Source organism: Lampetra fluviatilis, chromosome 17 (genome assembly GCF_964198595.1).
Source record: "Lampetra fluviatilis chromosome 17, kcLamFluv1.1, whole genome shotgun sequence".
NCBI lineage: Eukaryota > Metazoa > Chordata > Hyperoartia > Petromyzontiformes > Petromyzontidae > Lampetra > Lampetra fluviatilis.
The window spans coordinates 3,502,692-3,518,417 of record NC_136291.1 but is presented as its reverse complement, the minus strand read 5'-3'; the positions used below and the strand labels follow the sequence as shown (position 1 = coordinate 3,518,417).

General features: G+C 53.5%; 1 protein-coding gene across 1 annotated transcript; it reads left to right on the top strand.

Annotated features, from left to right (window-relative positions):
• Window positions 1-624: 624 nt before the first annotated feature.
• LOC144936723 (uncharacterized) lies at window positions 625-12,568 on the top strand. Its single transcript, XM_078863853.1, has 2 exons — window positions 625-710; window positions 10,141-12,568. The coding sequence occupies exon 2, from the start codon at window positions 10,145-10,147 to the stop codon at window positions 12,116-12,118; it is 1,974 nt and encodes a 657-aa protein (XP_078719979.1). The 5' UTR covers window positions 625-710; window positions 10,141-10,144; the 3' UTR covers window positions 12,119-12,568.
• The last annotated feature ends 3,158 nt before the right edge of the window (window positions 12,569-15,726 follow it).

The following is a 15,726-nucleotide window of genomic DNA, read 5'->3' as shown; positions in this document are numbered from 1 at the left end:
TCATCGGAGCGAAACGTCTCAGCCCTGACAAATCCCATTACAGCGAACACGACGGCGAGAAGACACCGCATTGATACAGGGGAGAGTACCCCGAGTGGCAAAATCCATCGGGGATTAGTCCACAGCTAAGGCGCCGCCAAAACTGCGCGTGTCCCCCCTTTCATTGCCCGCACGTTTTCCCATCGTCTCGAGATAAAATGGAATATCGCGTGAGCTTAAATGAGCTGCCACCGAATCTCGCGAGACTCGTATGAAGCAGCGCTTGAATGCATGAGCTTTAAATAGGTCTACGCGCGCCCTACATAGGACACTGACACACACATGCGCACCGAACATCAAACGCGCGCTCACAAACTAGCACCGATGGTCTCCTGCCGCACGCGTACAACCCGTGCACGGTTTAGCCGTCAGATCGCCTTTTTGCCTTCCGTGCAAAATATTTTCAAGTTAAGAGCCTGACATCCCGACCATCTTCATCGAGCCAGAAGCCAGCTATCCCATCGCCCACATATCCATCGTCTACCCATCTTTGTCTCTCTCTCCCTCTCACACCCACATACACAGCAACCTTCTTCCTCGCACGCCGTCAGACACAACTACAGTACTCCCACACACTCGTGAGCTGTGAGAAACCGCGTCTCGCTGCGCGGAATCCGCCCGGCAGAGCCACTCATCCACTCTGACTGCCTGCGTCCGCCCCGTCTCCCAAGGTGAGGTCACGCAACGCCACAGAGTGCTCCGCCTCCTTCACTACATCTCTCCCCCACCCTCCCTCCCTCCTCCTCTCGGTTTCTTTCTCTCCTGTTGTAAAACCGACGACAACAGAAGCGGTGCAGACCTCCTCCTGACGCTACAACGATTTTGCAGCTCAAAATTGGACAGAGCGCAACACTCACGCGCGACTACTCCAAAGGATATTAAAGGTACGTACCCGCGTGTATAGGTAATGTCTTCCTAAGCACCATAGTATGGACAACTATACAGTACTCCCAATACTGATATTCAACGCTCTGTGGAGTAATGCTGATATGCAATTATCGTTTTACAAGAGGTGCCGAACCGTGAATGAAGTTTTTTTTAGCATTAATTGTAACTTCAATTGGAGAATAACCTTTTCCGAGGCCGGTTTTTGGTGCGTCGATATGGAAATAGATTCATGATCTGACATCATCGATGCGCATGACTCGCGGTGCAGATGTTACACGGCCATATATAAAAACACTTTATATAGCGTAACGCCGTGGGCTGCCATGCAAAGTAATCGGCGCAGTGGGCAAAGCTCGTTGCACTGTGTCGACTACAGCATGGATGGCGCCGATCGCACTACACGTGCTTCAGCACCATGGACAGAGCCAGAGAGTCAGCCCCACGGATAGCACCACAGATGGCGCCCATTGCACGGCACGAACTTCTGCACCACGGATAGCACCATGCATGGCTCCGATTGCACGGCACGAACTTCAGCACCACGGATAGCACCATGGAATGGCGCCGATTGCACTGCACGTGTTTCAGCACCGTGGATAGCACCACGGACAGTGTCCAACGCACTACACGTGTTTCGCCAGCGTGGAGAACGCCCATTGCTTTGTATGTGTCTCGGAATCATGAACAGCGCCAATTGTGCTCCATGCGCTGAAGGATGATGGGGCAGCGCCCATTGCGTTGCATTTGTCTCACCCATGCACACACGGACTATTAAGACAAGCGCATTGTGAACGCGACCTTCGGTGATTCCCTCTGGCTTAACTCCTGCTTATTTAAACGTCAAAATACCGACCACTTTACCAATTGGATCAGGAGTTTATATCGGCAATTTCTAATGCTTTGTGTGCTTTAAAGCAATCATATCCCTGCTGTGTCAGCTGTATAATTTGATTTTGGGGAGAAAAACATATTACAATAACGTAATTAAGTTTTCGTCGAATGAAAAACGCGAGGGTGACATTCTCTGTGGCGTGAATAAGATACATTGGCTCAAACAACGACTCCGTATATCCCTTTTATCGATTGTATCAACCTCCCTCTCAAGCGCGCTCCATAAGCAATTCATTTATAACATCGATTCGACGAGGACAGAGCTGTACGTCGGTGTACAGTAATAATTTGTCGATGACAAGGTCTACCTCCGTGATTGTAGCAACGACTGGGAAACAAAAACACCAGAGGACTGCGATGTGAACCATGGAATCTGTAGAAATATACGGTGGGTGGTTGTGAGGGTAGTGGGTGCGCGTGGATTGAACGCCCTTTTCACATTGCCCCCACCGCCCGCTGCGAAGGTAACACCAAACAATACATCGCCGTTTGTCTTGAACCAATTGTTGGGATGAATGTTGTTGGGCTGCGGGCGCCTATTAAAGCCGATGCGGTGCGCACGCAGGCAGTGGGGTCAGTAGCCAGTGCTGATGTTGACCATATCTAAAAACCATTTAAAATGTATATTTTATTTTACCAGGTAAGGAGCTATGTAGTTCTCTTTTTTAGAAGCGACCTGGCCACAAATGATAGCTCAACGAAGTGGCTTATCGCGTGGAAATGTAAAGCAGACGAATACTCTAAACGCGTGCTGATTCTAAATGTGGAGGAGAAACCCGGAAGGCCCGGAGAAACATCCACGCGACCACGGGGAGAGAGACATGCAAATTCCAAATATACTGCAGGCGTCAGGGTCGGGATCGAACCCACGACCTCCTGTATAGCAGACGAGGTAGTAACCATCTCGCAGCAGGTCCTCGAATCGGTCTCAAGGAAGGCGCAGGATAAGTTCGTAAACTAATTGCCACGAAAAACACGGCCAAGAATTGCACCCGGCATACACGGTCACAGCCCTTCCAAGCCGCAACACACAACACACACGCAAGACAAAGACTCCCGATGTACCCAGTCGCTTTGGGCAGACAACGTTGTGAGCCAGCGCCGCTTATGATTGGGCGGTGGGAGCAGCAACCACGCCTGACCGCTTTTTGTATCTCGAGCGATGATGTGCACCCACCAGCAAGGGATACGCATTACAGGCTGAGTTGGCTTGACCTACGGGAGGCCCCTCGCGCGACAGATAGAGATGCACTGATTGTATCCACGGCCGAGCATAATCTTTGTCTTCGCCACAAAGGCGCCCCGTGACCCTTTTACCAGGCTACTGGGGCAGGTGCTGCTAAGCGAGCACTTACGACGCACGAATTGGTTGGCCCTTGGCATTGTCCCATTGCCACGCCCATCCGCCTTTGTCTCCCTCGGTGTGGCTGTTAACACGCCTGCAACATTTTGACATTGGTCATTTAAGGCCGAGTGCGCTTATTGGAGGTCCACGGTAGTCTGAGAGTTCACCTGCTGCTGACGTCATCCATGATGGGTGAATATTTGTCTTTGCCACAGACGCACACACAGAGGGATGCAGTCACTCACACGCACGCACACGCACGCACTAAGACAAAGATCCAACGTATAGCCTTAAACGGATTGTTGGGGCAAGTGCTGTTGGCGCGCATCTATGAAGACGGTGACGATGTTTACACACCGCACCAGGTACTTATTTGAGGCTGAGTCGGCCTAGGGAAGGCCCAGGACCGGTTCAAATAATCGTCACTGCTTTGTGGCCGTGAGCGGGAATCAAACTGGGGTCGCCGGGTTCGTAGCGCATCGCCCTAGCCACTACACTACCGCTCCCCCCACACACTCACTAATACACACACACACTAATACACACACACACTAATACACACACTAATACACACACACTAATACACACACACTCACTAATACACACACACACTAATACACACACACTAATACACACACACACTAATACACAAACACACACTAATTCACACACACACACACTAATACACACACTAATACACACACACTGATACACACATACACACTCACTAATATACACACACACCAATACACACACACACTAATATACACACACACACTAATACACACACACACTAATACACACATACACACACACTAATAAAGATCCCCCGTATAGCCTTAACAGACTGTAGGGGCAAGTGCTGTTAGCGAGCACCTATGAAGGCCGGAACGGTACACGAGGGGGTGGGTGGACAGCACCACGCCCGACCGCCTTTGTCTCCCCAGTGGCGATGTTTACACACCGCACCAGGTACTCATTTAAGGTTGAGTCGACCTAGGGGAGGCCCAGGACCGGTTCATATAATCGTCACTGGTGTTAGCCAGGTTCATAGCGCAGCGCGCTAACCGCTACACACACACTAATACACACACTAATACACACACACTAATACACACACACACTAATACACACACACTGGCCGGGTGTGTATCTGCCGTCTCGGGGGAGGCTGCCAGGCGGTGTCTGGTTGCCGAGTGACAGATGGATGAGGGGGGCAGACGGAGACGCGAAGCGAGAGACGGGATGGGTCGGGGGGGGGGGAGTGATTGTGAGGTTTCTCGACGAGACTCTTCCGCGAGGGGGTGAGTTGGGGGGCAGGAGGGAGAGAAGTCAATTTCTAGAGATGAAGCCACTTCTCTGTTCACGATTTGTCAGTTGACTGGGGTGGGGGGGGGGTCTGGGAGCTTTCAAAACAAGAACCCCCCCCTCGCGAGGCAAGGGCGTGCCGAGAAATCAATGAGATGAAACAAAGCCACGTTACGTGCTCCCCCGATGAAAATCGCCGCCTCTTAAGATATTAAATAATGCGCACGGTGGTTATCTTATCAAGTCGAGGGTATCACGATACGGGTGGGAGGGCGGTGGTACGATAATTACTGACCGCGCTTTATCTTCTGATGGATGAAGGCACTCTCGTGCCGCGAATGGAAATTTCCTGTGCGATAACATTTTTTTTTATCAGCCCCGAGTTAGCAAACAAAACAAAAAACGAGGAAGAGGAGGCATATTTAGGTCGGATAACATTTTGATTGGTGATGTTGGTTATGTATTCGCGTTTAAAAAAAAAACCAGTTGGTCGGGGTTACGGTAGCGCAGGCGAGGGTGTTTATGAAGACAAACGGGGAGGCCTAATGGCCGAGACGGTTAACCGGATCACAAAAGGCTGGCACCCCGCCTGCTGCTGTTTCGGGAGCCCTTGCAGAGAGCATTCGCGAGACGACGTCAGCCTGGGGGTAGCGTTGCCCGGTTCAACGCGGGATCACTGCGGCCCATCGAACCCTCCCTGCCAACCTCCCCACCCCTCCCCCAGACGTTATCACCGCCCTCCACCACTCCCTCCTCCTCCCTCCCCCTCTTGTCGCTCCCTCTTGATCCCCTGCTTCCTAAGATCGCCCTCCCCCCCTTCCCGTCCAGTCGCCTTCATTCCCCGCTGCCCCTGCACTCCCCCCCCCCCTCCTCCATTCCCTCCCCTCCCCTCCCACCGCTTCGTCATCCCCGCTCTTCCCTCCCAATCACTCAAGGCAATTCCTGGGTGGTACCAAGGTCATTAGCTTTTTTTCTTTTTTTCCCGATGTCCTAATTACATTAACGAGGCGCGGAACATTAGTTACGTTCGTCCTTTGATTAAACCTAATTAATTAAAGTGAAATAACGCGAGCGGGCGGAGAAGGACGCGTGTGTTACATACGTACAATTACTTATTTATCCAGCAAAGCCACAGTGAGTGGTGCGACTGTTGGTCAAGAGGGCCCTCCTACATTGGCTATTTATTTTCGGATGTTTTCATCCAAGTAATGATGAATTGTGTTTATTATTATTATTATTATACACGTGGGAGGAGGAAACGGGAGCTCCCAGAGAAACCCCACGCCGTCCGCGAGGGAGCAACACTCAATCCCCGTACAGATGGGAACAGATGGCGAATCGTTCACTTGCTGAATCGCCTTCTCGTGGCGAGCCAGGGTATTGCACCTCCTCGACGCGCGCGGGAAGGGAGTTTCACGACAACATCTGCGTGTGTGCGGGTGAACCACCAACCCCTCGAGCTGCTGTTGCGTCCCCAGTGCTGGACTGCAGGCGGCCACGTGCAGCAGCATAGCCACCGCTGCCACCCGGCGAGTATCGGGTTGCATTTTTTGAGCGGTGTGTTTATGAAACACGCACAGAGAGGTGGCTGGGGTAGGGGGGGGAGGGGCAGGAAGGCCAAGGCGTGGTGATGTAGGCTTGAGATCGAGCCTTGCTTTCGGCAACAAGGCTCGGTGGGTCACACAGAGAATTGTCAAATTGGCTGCGAGGTGGCCCGGAAGCCGTCTGTGTGGACCGTTCATTTGTACTCCCTGGCGCTCCGATTAATTCCGGGCACAAGAAAAACACGCGTCAGATGGAATTTGCCAATGCAGGACCCTCCTGAAAGCGAGTCTTGAGACTTACCGAAGCTTTCTTGAATACATATATAAATGTAACCTAATTCAAATATAATCTATAAATATATTCATATATAATATATAACTTGATTCATATATACTATAAAACCTTATTCGTACGATTATCACATTATATATATATATATATCTTTATTTTAATCGACAGCCATTCGTCAATCCACCGCTGAATGACGGCCGCTCCGCGCCGTGTCGCTCACGAGGGGTGTTTGACCATACTTCACCACGCTGGTCAGTGCGGGTTTGGCGAAGGGCAGGCACCAGTGAGCGGCTCAGACATGACTCGCTACTGATGTTAGCCGTGGCCGGGATCTCATCGTGCAGCGCGTGGGCCACTCCACTCATTGCCATCACTGACTTGAGCAAAGTAAACCGAGACTCATGCTTAAAAGGCGATGATGATGATGATAATATGTTTAGATGATGATATTGTCTATTCGTGTCCCGACTATTTCCAGGACCGATGTGCTCACTGAGTGATATTTTTAGTTCACGATTATCAGCACTGACTAATTATCATAAACACGAAGCGTGTGTTCAGATTTAAGCACACGGCGTCTCTGTCTCGATTTGAGATTTTATTTTTAGGTGCACTCGCTCGAATTTAATTTCCGATTTCGCTACCTGCGTCATGTCATACAATTAAAGTGTCGATTCGGAAACTCCCGCAGAGCAATGCATGGGCTCCTCGTGTTAGAGAACGTCCCGCGGAAGGGGATGTGATGGAACTGCTTCCAAGTTCCCTTCAGGTGGCCGTATTATCGACGCACTCGGGGCGCGCTGCTTCACACATCCTGCTACAGAGAGAAAAGAGTTCGTTGCACGGCAGTCAAAACTCAGAGAATCAGAATATATATTTATACTGCAGGAGAAATCCGATGAGCTACAAAGGTCTTGATCACAGATGTCCATTCGGGGCGAGTCAGAACGTTCGAGGAGGGGCTAACCGCTATACACACACACGTGTCTGTGTGTGTGTCGATTCCCGTGACGATTATCTGAAGCGGTCCTGGGCCTTCCCTAGGCTGACTCAGCCTCAAATAAGGACCCGGTGCCGTGTAAAAAAAAAAAAATCAGCATTGGGAAGACAAATGCGGTCGGGAGTGCTGCTGGAACACTCACACCTGGGTGTGCCAGCATTAAAATGTGCTCGCTAATGGCACTTGCCCCAACTTGTATGTGAAAGGCTACACGGGGGAAAACGAGGCACTTTGTCTTGGTCTGGCATTGAAGTAAATACAGAGTCTCTCCTATGTCGACTCAGCCTCAAATGAGTACCTCGTGTGGTGTGTAAACATCGCCACTGGGGAGACAAAGGCGGCCGGGCGTGGTGCTGGCCACCTACCGCCTCGTGTGCCGTTCCGGCCTTCATAGGTGCTCGCTAACAGCACTTGCCCCAACAGTCTGTTAAGGCTATACGGGGGATCTTTGTTGAGTCACTGGTGTCGAGATGGTATACAGGAGGTTGTGGGTTCGACCCCGACCCTTGACGCCTGCTGTATATTTGGAGTCTGCGTGTCTCTCTCTCCCAGTGGTCGCGTGGATTTTTCTCCGGGTCCTCCGGTTTTTCCCTCCACATTTAGAATGAACGTCACGCGTTTAGAGTACTTGGCTATTATAAATGTCCACGTGGTTGAGCCATCGTTTGTGGCCAGGTCGCTTCTGAAAAACATCTATAGCGCTCAGTGGAGCCTTACCCGGTTAAATAAAACATGTAAACAAATGTGTTGTAGAGATTTAAATCCCTTCTCCTTTGTCTCCCCAGTGGCGATGTTCACACACCGCACGAGGTACTCATTTGAGGCCAATTAAAGCCGGATTCGAACCCCGGATCTCAGGAGTCGCGAGCGGGCTCAGTCGGTGTCCTCACCTCCGTGCCACCGCTCCGATTGAAGAAAAAAAATTAATCATAATCGTCACGGGAATCGACACACACACACGTGTCTGTGTGTGTCGATTCCCTAACGATTATCTGAAGCGGTCCTGGGCCTCCCCTAGGTCGACTCAGCCTCAAGACAAATGCGGTCGGGAGTGATGCTGGCCATCCACACTTGGGTGTGCCATCATTAAAATGTGCTCGCTAATGGCACTTGCCCCAACTTGTATGTGAAAGGCTACACGGGGGAAAACGAGGCACTTTGTCTTGGTCTGGCATTGAAGTAAATACATGAATAAAAAATACAAATGTCGACCCCTGGTCAATGGGGGGACCGGGAAGATGCAGCAACGGCTGCGTGCTCCCGTTGCGTGAATGGAGCTCAGCTCGTCACGATCCGGCGAGTTTATCTTGTTTGCCGTCCATTGCTGCTGTGTGTCTGTGTGTCTGTCCTTCCGTCTGTGTGTCTGTCTGTCCTTGCTGCTGTGTGTCTGCGTGTCTATCCGTCAATTTGTCCGTCTTCATGTTCGTCCCTCCGTCCATCTATCAACGTGTCCAACCACCTATCAATGTGTTTGTCCATCTATCCATGTGTCTGTCCGTCCGTGCCTGTTCCTCTGTCTCTGTATCTGTCCGAGCATCGATATGTCTGTCTGTCCGTCAGTCAGTCAATCTATCCCTCTGTCTCGCTGTCTGTGCCAATCTCTGTCCGAATCTTCCACCTCCAGCGTCGTCCGATTGTCAACAATTTCGTCGCGACTGCGACAGCCCCCCCACACTCCCCTTCACCCCCACCCCTCCACCACGCACCCTGCACGCTACATCATAAATAAGTGAACAGGGGCTGCGCGGTCACTTGCAATGATTGATGCGCATCACCGGGGCCCGATGAGCAGGAGCCCACTTTAGCTTTAGCCCGACCACGGGGACACGTGGGCATTGGGTAAAGGACGCGTCGATTAATCCGCGCCAACTGCACAAAACTCGAGCGCTCGCAGCAGGTACGGTAGATGCACGTGCTGGATTTAATTATTCAAAGAGCGACACTGAACGGCAATAGTGACGAACCACCATCGTCTGTACCGTATGTGCATGCATATATATGTCACATACATTATTAAATATCAGCCCTGGTTTAATCCCGTGCTGTCAGAAGGCTTCTCTGCGCCGACCAATGGGGCTGTTTCACCATATTTCACCGCACTGGTGCGGGTCAGATTTAGCTCGCCACTGACGGTGGCCGAGTGACCGGGAGTCAAAAGCAAGTCGCCGGGAGCACGGCGCGGTGCCCTGCCCACTGCGCCACCGCTCCAACACGGTTTTTTATTATTTTTTTAAAGCGTGCGGCCGCGTGATCGACTCGATGAAGGGCAGCGATGGTGCAGTGGATGGCGCACCCCGCCGCACTGTGAACCCTGCGACCTGACTTCGATTCCCGATCGCGGCTAACATCAGAGTGATGCGTGCATCCATTCTGGGCCCCCCCCCCAACCCCCACCTCTCTCTCCCCCGCGTTCACCAGCCCGGCACCGAGCAGTGCCGTGAGTTGTGCCCAAACAACTCCTCCCATGCCCGACGCGACGCGGGGAGAGGCCTTCGTCCAGCGGTGGATGAACAAAGGACTCTCATTAACGTCATTCAAATCGCTCAAATGTGTTCAGGTTGTTCAGGGACAAGTCAGTCGAGTCACGCGTGACCCCTTGGCTTCTCCAGGAGTAGCAAACGAGGAAGGGCTACCGCGTGGAATTGCTCGCAGTTCGCATCAAATATTCACGCATTTCAGGTTACTTTCCTGCTCTATAGATGTACATTTTTAGTTACAGTGCATAAAACGCTAAAAACTCCCGGGTTCGCTGTCTGACAACTTTGCCTCTCTCCCCGCGTGTGCGTCTCTCTCTCTCCGTGACCTCAAACCCGCACGCGCGCTGCCCACCTAGGACAATGGGTGCGAAAATGAGCAAGAAGAGGAAGGGGCGAGGCGACACGGACGAGGCCAAGAGCCAGACGGAGCAGACGGAGCAGGCGGGCAACGCGGAGGGCGCAGTCGAGGAGACCCGGAGCCAGGACGCGGGCGAGGCTGGAGGCCCCGATGAGACCGCGGGCAGTGAGGCCACGGACGCCGCAACGGGCGGAGCGGTCGCCGCCCAGGCCGACGGAGGCCCTCGTCGGGCAGCTCAGACGGCCGCAGGATCCCCCAGCGAGGACGCGGACCCTGGAGCGGGAGCCGAGGGAGAGGCCGCGTCACCGGAGGTGGACCCCGAGGCTCGGTCAACGCAGACAAAGCCGGCGGGAGACGTGGCCGAGAGAGCCGCGGCCGCGGCGACGGCGGCAGCGAAGGAGCTCGGAGCGATGCCCGGGGACGAGAGCGACGAGCGAGCGGGAGCAGCCGGCGGATCGCCCGCGGAGTCGGCGTCGTCCGAGCAGAAGCCGGGCTCCGGGCGGCCCGCCGGCGACGAGGGGTCGCACCGGAGCGGGCGGGCGGGGAAGGGATGCCGACCGAACCCTGGCGAGGCAGCCGCAGCTGCTGCAGCCGAGAGCCCCGAGTCCCGCGGTGGCGACGCGGGGCACGGGGCGGCTACTCGAGCGCCGGGCAAGGAAGGCGCCGCTACCGCAGCGGGGTCGCCGCCGGGGGTGGAGACGCGACCGCAAGGCGCGGGCCTGGCCACGTCCCCAGGCCCCGGCAAGCCGCCACAGATCGCACCCAGCTCGAGCTCCGGATCCGACGCGGGGACTTTCGCCGTGAAATTGGAATCAAATGCGGAGCGCGTCGAGAAGGAGGAGGTGGAGGAGGTGTGGGTGAGGAGGGATGCGGTGGAGGCGACGAACGCGGCAGACAAACCCAAACGGAATTCCCACCACGACGGCGGTGATTCTACGGCGCCCGGACCCGATCCGATTCTCCCGGTCGCGACGGAGGCCATCAGGATGGCACAGGAGCCAACTCCGCCGCAGGGGGTCACCGAGAGCCAGGGTCGGGGCCTCGGGAACACACGCGCGACGGCCGTGGCATCGACGGCGGAGGCTGCGACGACGCCCACGGCGATCGCAGCACCCTCGACGAAGCGCCACTCCGAAGCGGCGGATTCCGTCCGGGGCAGTGAAGTCACATCGGCGCCGGAGGTCGGCGAGACGGCGACATCGCCGCGGGCGGACGATTGCGCGCAGACGGCCGCGGCGCAGTTGGCAACTCGGGGGGATGTTGACGAGGTGGCGGCCAAGCCGGGGCCCCGGGGACCCACTCCGCTGGCGACGGATGGCGTCGCGGTGCCGCCGGGAACTCCCGACGGCGACGGGGCTTTAGCGGCGCTCGACGAGGGCGTCCCCGCCTCCCCCGGACAGCAGCAGCCGCCACCCCCCGCGGCCCCCCGAGGAAACGACCACGACCACGGTGGCAGCGGGCAGGCGCCAGCAGCGGCGGCCGTGGCGGATTCGTCCGCGGATGCCGCGCGCACGAACGGGGCCTTGGATCAAGGAATTTGCGACGACGATGCGGGATCTCTAGGCGCCGCCGACCCTGTTAGCGGTGGCGCTAGTGCCGGTGGTGGTGGTGCTGCTGCTGATGCTGGTAGTGGTGGTGGTGATACCAATGGACATCACCGCTGCGATGATGTCAACGGTGATGGCACCGCCAGCGCCAATGATGATGATGATGGTGGAGGAGGAGTGCGTGGTGAAGGTGGTGCTGTCGCACCAGCACAAGAAGCCAAAGCCGTCGATGAGACCCATCCTCAGACGTCACCTCAAGGGGATCAGGTCGTTGTTGATGGGCACCCCAAAGCCCCCTCGCGTCGCAAGGGGAACAGAGGAGGAGATGGTGGAGGAGGTGGAGGAGGAGAAGATGGGGAAGATGCTGAAGTTGGGGAGGCGGTCGGAGGAGATGGGGTGGCCACGGCGGGCAATTTGATCGAATTTTAAGGGGAGCGGTGACTTCTGAGCAGCCTGCTGTTGAAATTCGAATGAAAATGAAATGACAAGAGACTCTTAAATACAACACCAGAGGCGCCAGTGACTGCTCACTACATCACAACGCTTGCACACGCCACTCTGTGTTTTCATTCCCTTATTTATACAAACTCCCTCCCGTCTCTCTGCGTCTCTTGCCTGTGTAACCATCTGCATGCCGGGTAGTGACACGACAGCCACTTGACATACGGTAGAAGTAGTAGTAGTGATAATGATACGACTAACGATCAATTCCTACATTTTTACGGGACGTTAAATGCGTGCTCTATACCGACCCCCACCACCACCACTCCCTGGACAGCTGCAAAGATTTCGATTTAAAGCTTTCGTGACTGCAGGGATTCATCTTCTTGGTTCTTTCGGTAAAGTCACGTAGAAGGAAAATAATAAAATGATAAAAATAAAACATAATAAAATAATTCTCACGACGTTTCGGCCGCAATGCAAGCAGCCGTCTTCAGGTGGAGAACAGGTCTGTCGAGAAGGCAGACAGACCTGTTCTCCACCTGAAGACGGCTGCTTGCGTTGTGGCCGAAACGTCGTGAGAATTATTTTATTATGTTTTATTTTTATCATTTTATTATTTTCCTTCTACGTGACTTTACCGAAAGAACCAAGAAGCTGCAAAGATGCCCGTGACTGGGCGCACGGGTGGCGTTTGACCACGAAAGAAGTGAAGGGCGAACCGAACGTGAAATGTCCCTCGTCTGGAGCAATGCTCTCACGTCTCCGCCAGCCAAACACGAGCCCCCAGTGTTGTACCGGCAAAGCAGAGACCCATCGAGAGTCCTGCGCGCATCTTGCAGTGACGGCGACAGAAATAAATGAGCGCGCTCACGTCGCTTCCCCACCCCTCCCTCCCCTCTAGTACCCGACCAGTGCGGCCAAGATGCTTGCAGCGACGTTGGCGGGGCCGTTTAAAATCGCTGCGCATCACGTGGCCACGGGCCGCGTGGCCACGTGTTCAGCCCCTTCCTTGTCCCTCCTCCCACGACCCCCCCTCCCCTCCTCCTCCTCCTGGTTCGGCACTCCGCCTGGGCTCTTCACGTTTCGCCAGCTACAACGCCACGCGCGGCTACATCGTATAGCTCCTTCTCCGAAAGTCCAGTGGCGTGGTTCGCATGCCCCGAGCCTCCCCAAGACCACAACTCCAATTCCCATTCCCTTCTCAGCCCGTCGCCTGCGTGGTCCCCCTCCGACTCACGTGGTGGCATCGGCGCAGTTGCACCGCCTGTACCCTCCTTAACCGACTCCACTGCTGTAGTCCCATTCTGTGCTGTAGATCGGCGAACCCGATTAGAGGTCGCATAGTGCGTGACATTCCGGACGCTTTAACTACTGTATACCGTATAACACTTTTACCGGTTTTATCTATCACTTCGTCTGTAGTAGTGCCGCTTTCAAATGCAATGTAGTAACGACGCGAATAACTGGACGGTTCTATTAAACACTCCTTACGTTATTTCCTGTGTGTCCGGGAATGCCTCGATGAGAGTGAAGAGAGGATTCATGCTACAATTGGGATGCTTGGCGGAGTCATTTTTTTAAAATAAAGACATCTTTTGGGTTCATAATAGAGGTTTTTTGGGGTTAGATCGCGTAAATTTATAAGTGTGTCGTTAAACCCGCCACCACCCGACACAGCCAACTAGTAAGGGTTGTCACGTAAACAGAACGTGGCCAATTTGTCACTAGTACAGCACTGGTGTGTATAGTGTATAGCGTAGTGTATAGTGTAGTATACTAGTACAGCATCACCGGTGGGTTGGAGAGCCAAGCCACAACATTTACAATCCGAGTACGACGTTTCGCCAGTAATTACAACTAGCTTCATCAGGCGACACCTGTTTCGTTCTTGGCTGTGTCGGGTGGTGGCGGGTTTTAACGACACATTGATATATTTACGCGATCTAACCGCTCAGCACTGCCATAGTGTGGCCACAACCTCGGTGGCCCACTGACAAACTGTGGTGGTCACCCATCCAGACACCGACCCAGGCGGGACTCCGACGCTGCTCCGCTTTGGAAATCTGGCGAGGTTCGGTCGAACGTGCGAGAGTGAAACTGCGTTGCGGATTTTTTTGTTTTTTGGCGGCGGGCAATGATGCGGTCGTGCGTGCGTGAAGCCGGTGGGGGAGGCCCTGGCACTCCGCACTGCGTAACGGGGGGGGGGAAATGCGCGAAGCATTGGTGATGTCACTTCGGCATGCAAAACACCCTGTGATTCGTGACGTTTACTTATCTATTTATTAGTTATGTTTTATTGCCTAGATATCTCAACGTGGACTGCCTGAGTTTGAATTAAACGGGGATCTCAAGCTTAGTGAGTAGATGGTCGAAGACCGGTCACCATTGGCATGGATAGAGAGACTCAGTCATACACGCTGAGGCCCACCGACTCACAACCAGACCTATCGACTCACACAGAGACCAACAAACTCACATAGAGGCCCTTCACAACCACCTCCTCGCCATTTATTTTGGCTGACCATCCAACAAAGACGGTCACCGCATCGCGCGCTTGCAGGTGCGCTTCTGCGGCCGTCTGGAACGCTCTTTTCTTCCGATAGTCGGATGCCACTGGAGCTATGCACTTTTAAATCTTCTAGATTTAAAACTAATTTCATTTCAACTGCTTTTTGTGTTTAGTGTTGTCCTTCCCCCGCGCCTCCGATAAGCGCGGTTGGCTACGTACGGTGCGAAAGAAGTTCAACGTACATACATTGCCCATCACTTTCCGGCCAAGTATTAATCCCATCCTACAGGTTGCGTCTCCCTGTCTGTGCCTCTCCATTCTGCACCATGCGCCCCATCCACCACAACCTCCTCCTCATCCGCATTACACCTCACACCGCTTTCTGGCCACGATTCAATGCCCAGCCTCCAATCTGCCAACGCGGGGTTCTTCATTGCAAGGCCACCAGGGACTCCTGGTGGCCCCTGTGGCCTTTAGTGCGCCCCCCCCTCTACAATACACAAAGAGTGAAAACGCCCCCCATCATCATCATCATCGTGCTGCTGCTGTGAAACCCCCACTCGTTTCAAATGGCGTGGCGGCCCTCGCACCGGCGATGTCTTACACTGGTCAACAACAAAAAAAACATTTTTTTCTGGCCTGGACTTTTGCAGCTGTTTTAGACTAATTTCAGGGTGCTGATTCCAAATCTGATCTCAAATTTGCTCTATCACATCTCATTTTTATGCTATCGGCATACCCCATTTTCATTGATTTTACCCGAAATTAACTCTGTCACTTATGATTGCAAGTTGTTGCGAGTCAGTGACTGCTTTAGTTTTAAAATATGGTGCTGTATTTTTAGAATAGTGTGTTTATAATATAATTTTATGTAGATATCCACATTTATTTAATATTTTTCTTCTGCAGTTTTTATTGAAAAGGCAATATTTGACATCTCAAAAACCTGATGTGATAGACAAAAATTGATGCCAGATTTGGAATCAGCACCCCAAAATTACCTTAAACCCGTTGGAATACCTTATGCCAGAAAAAGTCGGTTGACCAGTGTTATCGGCGAAGGTGGCTCCTGCCCTCTGAAAAC

Coding starts and splice junctions, on each gene's coding strand:
- LOC144936723 (XM_078863853.1), top strand. CDS start 10,145: ATGGGTGCGAAAATGAGCAAGAAGAGGAAGGGGCGAGGCGACACGGAC.